At 39.7% G+C, this 16095-nt stretch overlaps 2 protein-coding genes across 5 annotated transcripts; both read left to right on the top strand.

Moving 5' to 3' along the window:
- Positions 1-1623: 1623 nt before the first annotated feature.
- On the top strand, positions 1624-9486 carry LOC4331903 (calmodulin-binding transcription activator 2). 4 transcript variants are annotated; one of them, XM_066308643.1, is made up of 13 exons: positions 1624-1879; positions 2482-2601; positions 3116-3231; positions 3365-3453; positions 3627-3669; positions 4411-4561; positions 4674-4797; positions 4891-5218; positions 6437-6799; positions 6955-7637; positions 7717-8293; positions 8617-8961; positions 9062-9486. In XM_066308643.1, the coding sequence occupies exons 1-13, from the start codon at positions 1840-1842 to the stop codon at positions 9170-9172; spliced, it is 3090 nt and encodes a 1029-aa protein (XP_066164740.1). In that variant the 5' UTR covers positions 1624-1839; the 3' UTR covers positions 9173-9486. The 4 variants fall into 4 exon arrangements, with proteins under 4 accessions (XP_066164740.1, XP_066164742.1, XP_066164741.1 ...); XM_066308645.1 differs by having other exon boundaries at positions 4645-4797; XM_066308644.1 differs by having other exon boundaries at positions 1980-2601.
- Positions 9487-11521: 2035 nt separating this feature from the next.
- Positions 11522-14932, top strand: LOC4331902 (uncharacterized). The gene is made up of 8 exons (XM_015773006.3): positions 11522-11879; positions 11967-12107; positions 12526-12753; positions 13274-13481; positions 13699-13835; positions 14057-14137; positions 14224-14290; positions 14365-14932. The coding sequence occupies exons 1-8, from the start codon at positions 11623-11625 to the stop codon at positions 14689-14691; spliced, it is 1446 nt and encodes a 481-aa protein (XP_015628492.1). The 5' UTR covers positions 11522-11622; the 3' UTR covers positions 14692-14932.
- Positions 14933-16095: the final 1163 nt, after the last annotated feature.

Here is a 16095-nt window from a genome sequence, read left to right as displayed (position 1 = left end):
TTTTTTTTTTAAGTTTTTAAGTATACAAACACACATTTGAAGTATTAAATAGAGACTAATGATAAAAAAAATTACAGATTCTGCCTGTAAACTGCAAGACGAATTTATTAAACATAATTAATCCATCACTAGTAAATGTTTACTGTATATCACATTGTCAAATCATGACGTAATTAGATTCAACAGATTCGTCTCGTAATTTACATGTAAACTGTGTAATTGGTTTTTTTTTCTATATTTAATGTTTCATATATATGTACAAATATTTGATGTAATGTTTTTGGCCAAAATATTCTGGATCTAAGAAAGGCCTAAAGTTGGCAGCAGGGGTGGTCAGGTGGTCAGGTGGTCAGATATTCATATTAGCGATGTGCCGATGAGGCCATTGGGGGCGGAGCAAGCGTAAAGTGAGACGGTGAGGCCGGCGTGCGGCAGGCGCCCACCGGGTGAGGCGAGGCGTGGGCGAGACCGCGACCGGACGGCGACAGCGGCGAAGGACCGAGGAATAGCATGGATATGTACTATGTGCGCCCGCACGAAGCGCTATCGTTGTGGGATCTGGACCATCTGAAGATTCTGGGGAATTATGCCTTCTTGGGCCATGCTAATCTTTCTTTTTAACGAATTGATAGTCTATTTTGCATTGAATAAGCAAATAGTCTCAATCCAAGGGCTTGTTTAATTGGCAAAAAATTTTGCCCATACATATCACATCAGATATATGGACACACATTTGAATTATTAAATGTAGTCTAATAACAAAACAAATTACAGATTCTGCCAGAAAACCGCGAGACGAATTTATTAAGCTAATTAATCTGTCATTAGCAAATATTTAATGTAGCACCACATTATCAAATCCTGACATAATTAGGCTTAAAAGATTCGTCTCGCAATTTTCTGGCGAACTATGTGATTGTTTTTTTTCTACATTTAATATCTCATATATGTGTTCAAACATTCGGTGCGACAGCGTGGAAAATTTTGTTTGGGAACTAAACATGTCCTAAATTTGAACAAGTCCGGTTTTCTCCCCCAGCGCTTTAGATAATTACTGATTGTGTGTTTGGCCAGGAACTAGGGCTGATGCGCCGTCAAAATAAGGGTTTCTAAATTTGAAAGCAGAAAAGATCTAGGATACTATCCAAATGCAGAAAATGCAAAACTAGGCATTGTGTGGAACGCATAAATTTCATAAGATTTACTGTGCCTTTTTGTAAGAAAGTTTCATAAGATCCAACCGGAATATTATTTTTCCATAATAATGGAAGTGGTTTACGTCGCTTCTGTCAATAAACACACTTTGTGATGGTTGATTTGGTGTTAGACTTTTCCTCATTAGCTTGTGTTTGTGTAGTTAGCACAAACACATGAGAAAGTATATCATGTGAAAGCAATTATCTGGCACGGTTTCGGAATAGACAGGAGAGCTTAACTGGCAGAGCTCGCCGTTGAAACCCTTTTGGCGCCTCCATCAACCGTCCACGTCGTCTTCGGCCTCACTCACCAACCGAAACGGACGGCCCAGATCGTCCCATTTCTCGCGGGGGGCGAAACCGCCATTTCGCCCAAACTCTCCCTCTTCCTTCCTTCTAGTAGCCGCTTTGCCCGCCGATGATGCGTGCGGTGTCCAATTGTTCTCCCTCTCGCCTCGCCCCCCCAAGCAACACCGCCACCTACCGTCTCTCGCGTCGAACCCCCGCACAAAACCCCCCGCGAAATCTCGCCCCGGATCGCCGGGGAAAGGGAGGTGGTGGGAGCCCGCTCGCGATCCGGGAGGAGGAGGAGGAGCGGTGAATCTGCTGGCCGGCGCGCGCGCGGGCGGGCGGGTTGTTCGCGATGGCGGAGGGGCGGCGCTACGCGATCGCGCCGCAGCTAGGTGAGGGCCGGTCTTTGTGGGCTCTGAGATTTTCCTTTTTCTTCCCCCGGTTTGTGCTCATCTGCGTGCGTTCTGTGGTTTGATTGGTGGATTTACGAAGCGGCTGGCTTTGGTCAACGCCTCGGTCTTTGTTTTGGTTAGTTTCCTAGTACTCCGGTTGCGTTCCGGGTGGTGGAGTTTGTGGCGCGGAAGCCGGTGGAGCTGGGAGTTTTGTTGGCCCTGTTCGTTCGGCGCGGGATTTGGAATTTGGGTTTGGAGTCTACTGATTGCGTGGGTGGTTGGAAACTTGGGGAGTTCGTCGGAATTTTTCGTGTTCCTCTGTCGGAATTGTACGGAGTTTTTGGTGGCCACAGGAGTTGAGGTGATGATGCAAAGCAGAGATTCCGGTCCGGTCTCTAAGACTGAGCGTTCTGGACTCTGGAGTGATCGGGAACTGTTGCAACTGCTCTAAAGGATTGGGAATTGTATTTGTGTTCTGGAGATGGGCTTGGACCTAAAAGTTGGCTTAGATGCGTAGTAATTTGAAAAAAAAGGGCGTAATTCTTTCTCATTTACAAATATATTCGGTTGTCTAACTCTGCATTTCATCGACTTCTAAACAGATATTGAGCAGATACTGAAGGAGGCTCAACGCCGATGGTTACGTCCGACTGAAATTTGTGAAATACTTAAGAATTACAGGAGTTTCCGTATTGCTCCTGAACCTCCAAATAGGCCTCCAAGTATGATCTCCACGAGTACTGTTGTCTTATAATTTTTTGTCACAAAAGTCGCATGTTTATTATTTTTAAGCAGTTGACATATACCCCTGACCTAACTATGTTGTTTTTGGCGGGTTCATTCGTTAACTTGTACTATGCTGTTTAAGAACATAAAACGTGGGTGTGTGATTTTCAGTTATCATGCTACCCTGCCCAAACATAAAACATTTGCCACTTGATCAAAAGCCTATACACCTTCTCATTTTTTAATTGTATTTCCTGGCCCCTTGTGTTATCAACTTACCATCCTTTAATCTTTCAATTACACTATGCTCTTTTCCTTTAATCAATCCCCTTTTGATCAGTTATGATTTTGTGGTTTGCACATTTGATTTACTACTGTCTTCACTCTCAACACCTGTGATTGCCTCAATTACGTACACAAAGGATTTGATAAAGTGTCTATAAGTAATCAGTTTAAGGCTTTGTTTTTGTTTTTTTGTATCTTACTAATATTTTGTATCCATGGCTTTAGGTGGTTCACTTTTCTTGTTTGATCGGAAGGTCCTGAGATATTTCAGGAAGGACGGTCATAATTGGAGGAAGAAAAGAGATGGAAAGACAGTCAAAGAAGCCCATGAAAGGTTAAAGGTAAGTAAAAAAATTAGTATTACAAATTTCTTCTGCGATAGTACCTTACAGCATTTGTTTTAAAGGGTTTCTATACTGGCAGTCCAGTACTCTTTGTATATTAAGATAATGACTTTTTTATTTATAAATTTAGTCTGGAAGCATTGATGTGCTTCATTGCTACTATGCTCATGGGGAGGAGAATATAAATTTCCAAAGGAGGAGTTATTGGATGTTGGAGGAGTAAGTGAACTATTGTTGATCAATTATTTTGCTTTTGTACTACTCTGTGCATCTGCTGCTCAAAGGCACAATAACAAGTAACTAATAGCATGTGTTCATAATGCAGCTTATATGCATGCACGATGACACAAAAAACAATTAGTTGATATATAATCATTTTTTTTGTTTTTCAGGGATTACATGCACATTGTACTTGTACATTATCTGGAAGTCAAGGTTGCACCTAATCCTGCTATGATTGCAGTTTATTTAGTTATCTGTTCATCTTATATTTGAATTTAAATCTTATATACATCTCTTATAGGAGTGGAAAGCTTCATATAAAGTAAATTGTTTAATAGTATTATCGATTTTCTCGTAAAACTACCTCATCATGTTGATTGATAGCTGGCTTTTGATGCTATACAAAATTGTTTGTGATCCACATTTCACTGGACCCACGTGTTTGGTGATATTTTTATGTTAAACCAGTAGCTAAACAACATATATGGCAGTTACAGAACTGCTTTAGCACCATGATATGTTAAGTTAGTCCTAGATGTTCCCTTCTGATATTATTAATAGTGTGGTGAATATTGAAAACAGACAATATTTTTTAAAACAGCAGCAAGTCTTTTAGTAAAATTAACTAATAATGTTAGATATGGTACCATCAATTTTTAAAGAACATTGTCCAGTTGTATATTTTTTAACTAGTCTCAGGAGGGCACCATATGTATAATATATCTTATGATAAACATATTAAATATTCTATATTAACATTTAACATTGTTTAATTTACATTTGAGGACCTATTATGGAAACCCTCTGTTTGTGTTGGATTTAGTGGTAGATTTAACGCTCTTGCTTGCTTTTTTCTACCTTGGTTACCTAATTTCTTTGTTGTCTTCACGTTTATTTTCTTTCATCTATAAGCTGAAGTTTCATTTCCTGCACATATATGGGTATGACCATCAGGCTGGAAAATTAAGCTCTCGTAGTACGGGACATGATGATGTACTGCAAGCATCTCATGCGGATAGCCCTTTAAGTCAATTGCCTTCACAAACTACCGAAGGAGAAAGCTCAGTTAGCGGACAGGCCTCTGAATATGATGAAACAGAATCAGGTAGAGCTGTTTAGCCACCTCCTTCTGTTCTGCATAAAGTCCATTAAAATAGTTTCACTGATACATATTCCAACTATACACAGCATATCTAAAGCAAAATTCGGTGCAGCAGATATTTATTCGGGAGGAGCCAGATACAACTCTTTCTCTCGGATGCGGCAGCATGAAAATGGAGGTGGATCTGTGATTGATGATTCTATATTCAGCTCTTATGTTCCTGCGTCATCTGTAGGCAAGTGGCATTAAGTATAATCTTCTCATTATGAACCTAAGTTGAATATACATGTAAGATTTTATAAATTTATATTTTTTAAAAAATGTTCAGGCAGTTATCAAGGATTACAGGCTACAGCACCTAATACAGGCTTCTATTCTCATGGTCAAGATAACTTACCCGTGGTTCTTAACGAGTCAGACCTTGGGACTGCATTTAATGGCCCTAATAGTCAGTTTGATCTATCATTATGGATTGAAGCAATGAAACCTGACAAAGGGACCCATCAAATTCCTCTTTACCAAGCTCCTGTTCCCTCCGAACAGTCTCCTTTTACAGGAGGCCCAGGAATTGAATCTTTCACATTTGATGAAGTATACAACAATGGACTGAGTATCAAGGATGTAGATGGTGATGATACAGATGGAGAAACTCCATGGCAGGTATTGTGCATGCATTTATGTATTGCAAATACAAAAGCTCTCTCGTGGTAAAAAGGCATAGCCATATTGGTAGATGTTATTTGAATACAAGTATTGACAACAGTAGCAGCTGCCCTTCAGTAAGAGAAAAAAAGAGTCAAACCTTTTAAATATGTTGTCATTTTGGTAGGAAACTCCATATCCATTGAGAAAAAAACAAAGAATTGCTCGAAGTTTTATAATGATTTTCTTATTAAAAATATGCCTGGCTGGAGTGTGTTAAAATATGTTTATTTGGTTACGCCAAGTTGTGTTTTGAGAACCTTTGTTTGTGAAATGGAGTTTACCATTGCCTGGATGGATTTGGACAAGTACTCCCTCCGTTTTTTAATAGATGACGCCGTTGACTTTTTCTCACATGTTTGACCATTCGTCTTATTCAAAAAATTTACGTAATTATAATTTATTTTGTTATGAGTTGTTTTATCACTCATAATACTTTAAGTGTGATTTATATCTTATACATTTGCAAAAAAATTTTGAATAAGACGAATGGCCAAACATGTGAGAAAAAGTCAACGGCGTCATCTATTAAAAAACGGAGGTAGTACTTGACAAGTGAACAACTGAACACAATCGAATAACCCATAATTATGTACTCGATGAATACTATTGAAGTTTAATAATGTCAAGAGTCTTACATATTGTTTTTACTATTGCGATTAACTACTGTTGTTCCTCAAAATTCCCATATTGAACCTTGAATGTTTTAAGACAAAAATGACGTATTCACAAGGTAAAATTAGATGAAAGTATAGGGAAAAGGTGCAAAATTATGATGTTAAAGAGATATTGCACAGCTAACAAACTGTAGAGATGTAGCCCAGGTCCATGATTTGTTCAGGTTTAAAGTCTGGAATGGACTTATGGTATTGTCTGGTTTATACTGGACATAGCTACGGATTTTAGGGTCTTCCAATTGGCATATATATGTGTATATATCTTTATAAGCGAGCGCCTGGTTTTGTTTTTTGATGGATAAAACTACTTCTCTTTGTTGTCTTGCTAGCACTTGAGATCTTCGCAAGTTTATATTGTTGATTGTTTTGCATACTGCACTTAATTGCAGCTTCATGAGTTTCATCTTACTAGTATTGTACTATATATATATATATATATAATATTTTGTCAGGATTCTTTTTGGTTTTGGTACATAACTGAGAAGCTACTGAATTTCAGATTCCAAATGCAAGTGGTACATTTGCTACAGCGGACAGCTTTCAACAAAATGATAAAACTTTGGAGGAAGCCATTAATTACCCTCTCTTGAAAACTCAATCATCTAGTCTTTCTGATATCATAAAGGACAGTTTTAAGAAAAATGACAGTTTCACTAGATGGATGAGCAAAGAGCTTGCTGAAGTAGATGATTCTCAAATCACATCTAGTTCTGGAGTGTACTGGAACAGTGAAGAAGCTGACAATATCATTGAAGCATCAAGCAGTGATCAGTATACTCTGGGACCAGTGCTTGCACAAGATCAGCTGTTTACTATAGTTGATTTTTCTCCAACCTGGACATATGCAGGTTCAAAGACTAGGGTATGTCTTCTGAAAACCCACCATTGGTGCCTTTTGAGATTTATTTTTTTTGACGCAAGATGCCTTTGAGATTGGAGGTCTTGGTAGTGTCATCGGATTGTCCTTGTAGCTCAGAGTGAATTTACTGTTGCTTACGAATTTCTCGTATACTGTAGGTATTTATTAAAGGTAATTTCTTAAGTTCTGATGAAGTTAAGAGATTAAAATGGTCATGCATGTTTGGAGAATTTGAAGTCCCAGCTGAGATTATAGCAGATGATACTCTTGTATGTCATTCTCCCTCACACAAGCCTGGCAGGGTCCCTTTCTATGTGACTTGCTCCAATAGATTGGCCTGCAGTGAAGTACGGGAGTTTGATTTCCGACCTCAGTACATGGATGCTCCAAGTCCACTTGGTTCTACAAACAAAATATATCTCCAGAAGCGTCTTGATAAACTATTGTCTGTGGAGCAGGATGAGATCCAGACAACTCTGTCTAACCCCACGAAGGAGATTATTGATTTGAGCAAGAAGATAAGTTCATTGATGATGAACAATGATGATTGGTCTGAGTTGCTAAAGTTGGCTGATGATAATGAGCCTGCCACAGATGATAAGCAAGATCAGTTCCTTCAAAACCGCATTAAGGAAAAATTGCATATCTGGCTTCTCCATAAAGTAGGGGATGGAGGCAAAGGTCCCAGTATGTTAGATGAGGAGGGGCAGGGTGTGCTTCATTTGGCAGCTGCCCTAGGGTACGATTGGGCAATAAGACCAACAATAGCTGCTGGTGTGAATATAAACTTCAGAGATGCTCATGGATGGACTGCACTCCACTGGGCTGCATTTTGTGGAAGGTAATTGCTCAGAGTTTATTTATTTATTTATTTATTTATTAGCTTTATATGTATTAAACTTGTTTGACCTGTTGTGCAGAGAGCGGACAGTCGTTGCACTTATAGCACTAGGTGCAGCTCCTGGAGCTGTAACAGACCCAACACCAAGTTTCCCTTCAGGAAGCACACCAGCTGATCTTGCATCAGCCAACGGACACAAGGGAATCTCTGGTTTCCTAGCAGAGTCTTCTTTAACAAGTCATCTGCAGACTCTCAATCTAAAGGAAGCCATGCGTAGCAGTGCAGGAGAAATATCTGGTCTACCTGGCATTGTAAATGTTGCTGATAGAAGCGCCTCGCCTTTGGCAGTTGAAGGCCATCAGACTGGATCTATGGGAGATTCACTAGGTGCTGTTCGTAATGCCGCCCAAGCTGCTGCCCGGATATACCAAGTTTTTAGGATGCAATCCTTCCAGAGAAAACAAGCAGTTCAGTATGAGGATGAAAATGGTGCGATATCAGATGAGCGTGCCATGTCACTCTTGTCTGCTAAACCATCCAAACCTGCACAGCTTGATCCTCTGCATGCTGCTGCGACTCGAATACAAAACAAGTTCCGTGGATGGAAGGGAAGAAAAGAATTTCTGCTTATTAGACAGCGAATCGTCAAGATCCAGGTATGGATGTTATTGTATGATGATAATTCACCTAAATGTTTTATGTATTCTGAAAGCTCCAGATTAATGTTTTAGACAAGATTGCCAGTGTTTTAAAGATCTTCTGCTACCGAATTCTATTTTAGCTTTGATGAACCATAAGAAATTATACTTAGTTATTAAATTGAATGTGAGTTTTTTCCTTATTGAGAAGCCTCTTTTCACAGTAGAGGATATGAATCACATAATTATGTTTAACAAACACTTACATGCTTTGTGACTGTATTATAGCACTATAAGTATAATTGATGATTTCTTTGTCGTCGTTATTTTCTGCTTGCTAGGCGCATGTGCGAGGTCACCAAGTGAGAAAGCATTATCGCAAAATAATTTGGTCTGTTGGGATAGTGGAGAAGGTTATATTGCGCTGGAGGCGACGAGGTGCTGGGTTGCGTGGGTTTCGACCCACAGAAAATGCAGTCACAGAGAGTACTAGCAGCAGCAGTGGCAACGTGACCCAAAACAGACCTGCCGAGAATGACTATGATTTCTTACAAGAAGGACGGAAGCAGACTGAAGAAAGGCTACAGAAAGCTCTTGCCAGAGTGAAATCCATGGTTCAATACCCAGATGCCAGGGATCAGTACCAGAGGATTTTGACGGTGGTAACTAAAATGCAGGAATCCCAGGTACTATCATGCTTTCAGTTTTGGAATATTAGAGTGACAACTGAACTAAAATTAGACAGGCAATTCATGGAATGATTGCTGAATTCTTTACTGCTAATAGGCTATGCAAGAAAAGATGCTCGAGGAGTCGACAGAGATGGATGAAGGCCTTTTGATGAGCGAATTCAAAGAACTGTGGGATGACGACATGCCAACGCCTGGATATTTCTAGGATCTAACGTCTTGTGTATGCGCTTGTAAATTACTTCCAGGTCTTTGTACATAGCATTACCAAATCGATAACCTGTAGTTGCATTGCTAAATTTTTGTATGTTTTGAAGTTTGGTTGGTACAATAATTTTTGTATGCGTTTTGTACAGTAATTCTTCTGTAAAATGTATCAAAATGATGTAGCTCGTGAAAAGCTTCAGATAGTTGGAGAAGCTAGGTCTAGAATCTGCAGATAGTTTGTGTAAGGAAAAATGTTTAATCCTTGCTATGTTTTGACTACGGTGTCTCGAGTTCAAACGGTTGTCCAGGCTGACAGCGTCCGTATCAAACTGTTGCCCGTAGCATGTTTTGGGAGTTGGGACGGCACGGTTCCAACCCTCCAATAATTTTCTGGAGCTGTATATGCATTAATAATGTGTAGCATTTTCTAATCTGAAAATGTAGTGGTCAATATTAGCAAGCATTTTATGCATTAATAGGGCATCTACTAAGCGAAACATGTTGTCACTTCGTCAGTGTTGTTGCGCCTAGGTCAAAACGGTCAAAAAAACTATCAAACTTCGCCACACCTTGTAATGTATCCGACATGGACGTATAATAAAAGCATTAAAAGCAGATCATTACAAACTTTGGTGGTAGTCTGGTAGATAAGCCGTTGAGCTAACAAATTGTCCAAACAAGCACAGTACGTATAGAACAACGAGTACTGTATTTTGAAGAGCTATTCACGTCTCTGCATGACAGCGATCGCTAATCACACTCAGCCCACAGATTTGTATAGAAAAATGCCAAATGAATGGCATGAATTCTCCGTGGTTGTTCGGTTTTCTTTCCCAGATCATCACTGGGGAATGTATCGGCACGCGTCCATCAGCTTACGCCTGCTCATTTTTGCCACCTTTTAATGGATCCGACATTGACGTATAACTATGGAACTCGCTCGCGAGGGGCGTGTCGCCTGCTTGTCGCGTGCATCAATCTTTCGTTGATGACAGCATGGGCACGATCGATTGATTCAACTAAAATTGGGTTATTCTGAACTGATCAATCATCTTGCGCATTGACTAACAGTCCAGCACTCCAGACAGCTTCTAGCTTCTCCCAGATGTTCCTTTCCCTACCCATAAGATTTTTAATTTTAACTCTTATTAGTTTTTTAATTATCAATTTTTCAAACGAAATCGTATGGCTATACTTAAGCACGCGCAACATACTCTGACAGTATAAGTATTTTTTTAATATTTATAAGCTACTGCTAAAATAAGAGAGGTTAACACTATGATATGAACAGTGCCCAACAAGTTTTTAGGAGGTATGGGAGTAAAATCATACTCCCTCCGGTAGATGACGTTTTTAAAACTTACTAGAAAAATACATATGCTTTGCTATAAGTAAAATGTACATATTTATTTGGATATATGTTATTTACTTGATTCAAACGAATATTAGACTACATAATATTAAAAAATATATAAAAACTAATTTGTAAAACATGTAAATGTAGTAGTGTTTAGTTGATGGCATAAGCACCATCACCATTATTATCTTTTATACTATTATATAGGGCCGTTTTGGATTAGTGCCAAAACGGTGCCCTACCAATATTTTGGTAGTTTGAACAGTGTATATGGTGGTTTTGGTTTGAAGCCAAACCATTGGCATTGTCAATGTCTAGTTTGATATTTTCTATATTCTACTCAAAGCTGGTTCTAAATTGGTCTCCAACCAAATACAACTCTACCCTACCAAAAAATTGGTAGGGCACCGTTTTGGCATTAATCCAAAACGGCCCTATATAATAGTATAAAAGATAATAATGGTGATGGTGCTTCTGCCATCAACTAAAGATAATAATGCCTGGCACTACCAATTTTTTGGTAGGGTATTAAACCAAACAAACCTATAGATTTTTTTTCTAAAACATCATATATTATTGATTATAGAAAGCACCATACACTAAATCGGTGGTGCTACCTCATAATCCTCGTAGTATCTTCTACTCGAAATCCTTCTCTATAGAACAGAAATGTCATTTTGAGTTCTTTTAACGAAGATATCCTATATATATCATATATATATATATATATATATATATATATATATATATATATATATATATATATATATATATATAACTTACATCAAGGAAAATAAAATTCTCAAAATAATATTAAGAAAAACAAGAAAAGAAAATACTAAATTAGCAGGCTGAAGTTGAACAAGACAGTCATGGTCATGGACTCGTGGCTGCAGCCTGCAGCGTTAGATTGAGAGGTAAACGTCCAGTTAGGGTGGTGGGGCCCACAAAGCAGCCACTACTATTTCGGCGAATTCTCCACACGTTGCGCTCGCGACTTGCGCCCAGGGGCCACATAGCGTTGCAGTTGCAGTTGCAGAGGCAGGCATCTTCCTCTTTACTCCGCGGAGGGGGATCCCATCTCCGGCGAACTCATGGCCCCCACCTCGCCGGAGGAACTCAAATGCGCTGCCAACGGCGGGTGCGCCGCGGCCTCGCCGGGGGGCACCCCGCGCGCCGGCCACTACCTCCCCGCCGTGCCGGCGGCGGTGGAGGGCGAGCTCCGGTGGCTGCGGCGGTGCGTGGAGGCGGCGGCGAAGGGCTTCGCCATCGGCGCGGGCCTCAAGGGCGGCCTCGCGCTCTTCTCCGTGCTCGTCCGCCTCCGCAGCCGCCGCCGCTCCCCCAGATCGAGGTCGGCGTTCGCTTTCGCTTTGCCGCTGTCCCCAGCTGAAGTGGCTGCTTATGTGACTTACGGTTTCCTGTGGCGCGGTGCGTGCAGGAAGGTGGGCGCCATGACCAACGAGGAGGCGGTGGTGCTAGCGCTGAAGGAGACGGTGAGGTACGGCTTGTTCCTGGGGACCTTCGCCGGAAGCTACGTCTCCGTCGACGAGTGCATCGCCGGCATCTGGGGCCGTAAGAGGTCAGCTGGCTGAAGCCCTGCAGTTGCTTGAAATTAGTACTCCTCTGCCTCTCCTTGTTATTCGCTAGGAAACATGAGAGCTTTGGTGATGGCCGGTGGTGAACTGTGCTGCCAAATTTGCATGATAGCATCTACTAGTATCTAGATCAGATGATGGGTTACCAAATCTGCGATAATTTGAGCAAATATATTATAACGGGACATTGGCTTTGCCTTTGGTTAAAATGTTCCAGTGTTGCTTGGCGTTCTGTCAGCCTTCACTGAATACAAATTCAGCAAACTGCTGAATGGCTGTATTTTTCTTCTTAATTCAGCATTACACCTCAGAATGTGTGCTGTTCCATTATACTGTACTACCCCTGTTTTTCCATTCAGTATTTAATTGAAAATGTATAACTGGATACTCTTGCTACTTCAGAACAGCAAGGTGGAGATCATTATTGGCTGGGTTAATTGCTGGTCCTTCGATGCTCTTGACAGGGCCAGGCACACAACATACTAGCTTGGCAATATACATTCTTATGCGTGCAGCTGTCCTTGCATCCCGTTGTGGAATAAAGAGCAAAAGATTTGGAAATATTTGCAAGCCTTTGACTTGGTCGCATGGTGACATCTTCCTTATGTGCCTTTCATCTGCACAAATTTTGTAAGTTCTCTCATATTTGCTATGAATATCTAGGCTGTAGAAGGTAGTAGTTGTGCATGTCGTATGTTTGGATTTTGCTTAGATCCTATTGTCAATAACTCAATGTACTGACAGCTATCCATTGGATGGAGTTGCTTGGAGCCTTGGACGAGATACTCATATACAGTACATAGTACAAAGCTTGAAATTAGTATAGCATCTGTACGAAATGTGATAACAGAATGTAGTTTGTTTTTTAAATGGTCTAAAATCCTTTAGTCTGGATTTTTTTAATATGGATATAAAGAATGCATTATTTGAGACTGTTATATAATGAAGAATTCGCTAGGATTTCTTGATCATTAGTAATTCCTTATTATCTTGCTATGACAATTTATTAATTGATCTGTTATATTATCAAATATAACATGAGTCACATGGGTTTCGGTCAGTACCATGTATATATGCTGTTCACCATTTTGTGGTGCATGTTTGGTAGTGTGTGAGGGTAACTTTTGCCTAATATTTTTTTCTTATGTAGATCTGCCTATATTTTAAGTCAAGAAAGTTTGCCATCAACTTATAAAGCATTTCTAAATAAGCATGGTGGGAAGGATCTTACTATTCTGCAAGGTGTGAAAGAAGTAGTCAATCACACTGCTTTCTCTAACCTAGCGGGTATTGAGAAGTACTACAAGTCTGTGGGTGTTGACCTAAAGTTAGATCCAAATATGAAAGTCCCTTGCTCGGTAAGTGCAACAAATAATCAAATGTCTTAGTATCATGTTGTTCCTTATGGTTGAATCATGTTCATATCATATTTTACATGTATCAACATTCACGCATATAATCCATACATCAATTTTATGTAAAAAAATTCTTTTTGTTTTTTGTGTGTGCACGCGCATCATCCTGTCTGTTAACCTGAAAATTTCCATGATCTAATGTATTCTCTCTTTAATCCAGATTGTGCATGGAAATCAATCATGTGCAGGGCATTTTATTACATTCTTGTTTCAAGCATATGGAAGAGCAGTACCTGTCTATGTTCCGGTCTATTTAGTTCCTGCACTTGTAGTTCATCGACAGGATTTATTGAAAAGGTATTTGGTCTTACAAGTACACTTCATCAATTGAGCTTGATATCTCAAGGGTAATTGCGGTGCATGTAAGAATAACAGTGTCAGATAAGTTTGACCTGTTTAGAAAGAGTACCCTTGATAGTGTAAACTCTGTCTATCTATGCAAGCTATCATGCTGCCTAGTCTAGTTTTTGCAACAGGCCCGATTTCTCTAAATGTGCTATATTCCTCATAACATGCAGGCCTTACCCAATAATAGGGAAGAATCTTCTAGGAACAGCGAGATCAAGCCTGTTCCTCTCAGTGTACTGTGCCTCTGCATGGTGAGTTTATCTTCTTAGAGTAGACATCTAGATAGTACAATTTTCTCTTGGGATGACAATTCTGGATGTTTCCTTCTCTGTTTCAGGGCATGGACGTGCCTGCTTTTCAGAATCTTCCAGAGCTGCAATACTCCACTCGTTGTACTTGCCACGGTAAGCAAATGCAGACGCATGAATTCAGTATATAATAATCAGCTTTGGACTATTGAACCATTCTCTTTCAACAGTTTCCCACAGGTCTGGCACTGCTAATTGAGAAGAAGAGCAGGCGAATCGAGATAGCCCTGTACTGCTTCGCGAGAGCTATTGAGAGTTTTTTCACATGCATGACCGATGCAGGACTTTGCCCTCCAATTCTGCAGATAAAACGAGCCGACGTGGTGGTATTCAGTATGGCTACGTCGATCATCATGCACTGCTATGCTCAAGAAAGAGAAGTTTTTCGGTCCAAGTACCTGAATGTCCTTGACTGGGTATTTGGTGTGCCACCTCCATCTGATGAAGAAAGCAATAAAGATTTTCCATCCGATGATGGAACCAAGAAAATTTGTTGAGTAGCATGGTGGCCTGTAGAGAGTTATGTAGATGTTCCAGTGTTAAAGTGAAATTGTGATCTTAGTCAAAGATAGATAGGCACATTAGAAGGATGAGCATTGAACAGTAGGCTTATCCCAACAAGCGGAATTTAGTGGGTACATCAGAGTATATAGATTTATTCAATTGATTTATCGGAACACCTCGCCCTGCCATATGACATGACCATATTTAATTATTTAAGACGTGTGTTGTAACTTATTGATTTTGCATTCTTGATGGTTTATTATACTTAGTGCTTAGTTGCTTACATATGTTGCTGAGTTGGAGGCTTGGAGCATCTCTAATCGATTCAGTTGAGCACTTGAGCTACACTATCAGGTTGCGTTCTGCTTGCGGCAATATGCATTTCAGCTTTATCATATGAGCTAGTTTGAACATGTATAAAGTAACCTCCATATTTTCAAATTATTTCAGCATGATAATGTTCGCAGATACGCACAAAAAAAAGGTGAAGAAAAGGGTACTCCATCCATTCAGATGTAACCAGTGTTTGTCTAGATCAACTATAGTCTATACCACATCCAGATGATGGATTATCGTCTAGTTTAGGGCATAAACCATGAATTAGACTGTTTGACCATTTAGTCGGTCAAAGATGGTCATATATCGTCTAGACCATATAATTAGATAAAATTAAGATGAGTGTAGACTGTAAAACTGCCATTTAGACTATGGTATGGGCAATGGATCAATGCATTTTTTGTGTGGTAGGAGTTGAAACTTCGTACACCGCCCAAGGCCCATATGGCTTATATTTTTGATCCCATTCCAAACTTTTCCCCTCTACTCTAAGCCACTCACAAACATGAAGTCATGTCATCTCTTCTTTGCTAATCGCTACCATGGACCTTGCTCCCACCTCTCTTCGGCCTGTGGCTCTATGCCATAAACCGTTGGTTCTTCAGTATTTTATGGAACATATTAAGTGTATATACATGTGTGTCAAAAGATGTTGACAATATATTGTACGGTATATCGTTTAGACTGGCTAACTCTAGACCATGGGTCACCGTCTGTCTAGCGTCTAGGTGAACACTAGATGTAATTATCGATTATAATTGGTAGTTTTTTCACTATATTTATAATCAAAATAGTTTACTAATATCTTATATCCAAATCTATTCGATTTTATATGGATTAAAAATAACAGTCAAAAGTCATGTGCCTCGGTCCAAGGTTTATATGAGTAACATTACCGATGAAAACTAGATGATTTTTTGCAAAAAAAAAAAGAGAAATTCCTGGGTCGTCTTGGAAAAAAAACCACTCAATTTCTTAGTCAATTTCAAAAGAATCCAAGTTGGATTTTAAACTTCCAACAAAATTTAGTTGGATTTCTTCGATAGTCAACAGTTTTTCAT

The sequence above is a fragment of the Oryza sativa genome, chromosome 3 (assembly GCF_034140825.1).
Source record: "Oryza sativa Japonica Group chromosome 3, ASM3414082v1".
In the NCBI taxonomy this organism is placed as follows: Eukaryota; Viridiplantae; Streptophyta; class Magnoliopsida; order Poales; family Poaceae; genus Oryza; species Oryza sativa.
Note: the sequence above shows the minus strand (reverse complement) of the source record. Positions and strands in the feature narration are given on the sequence as shown.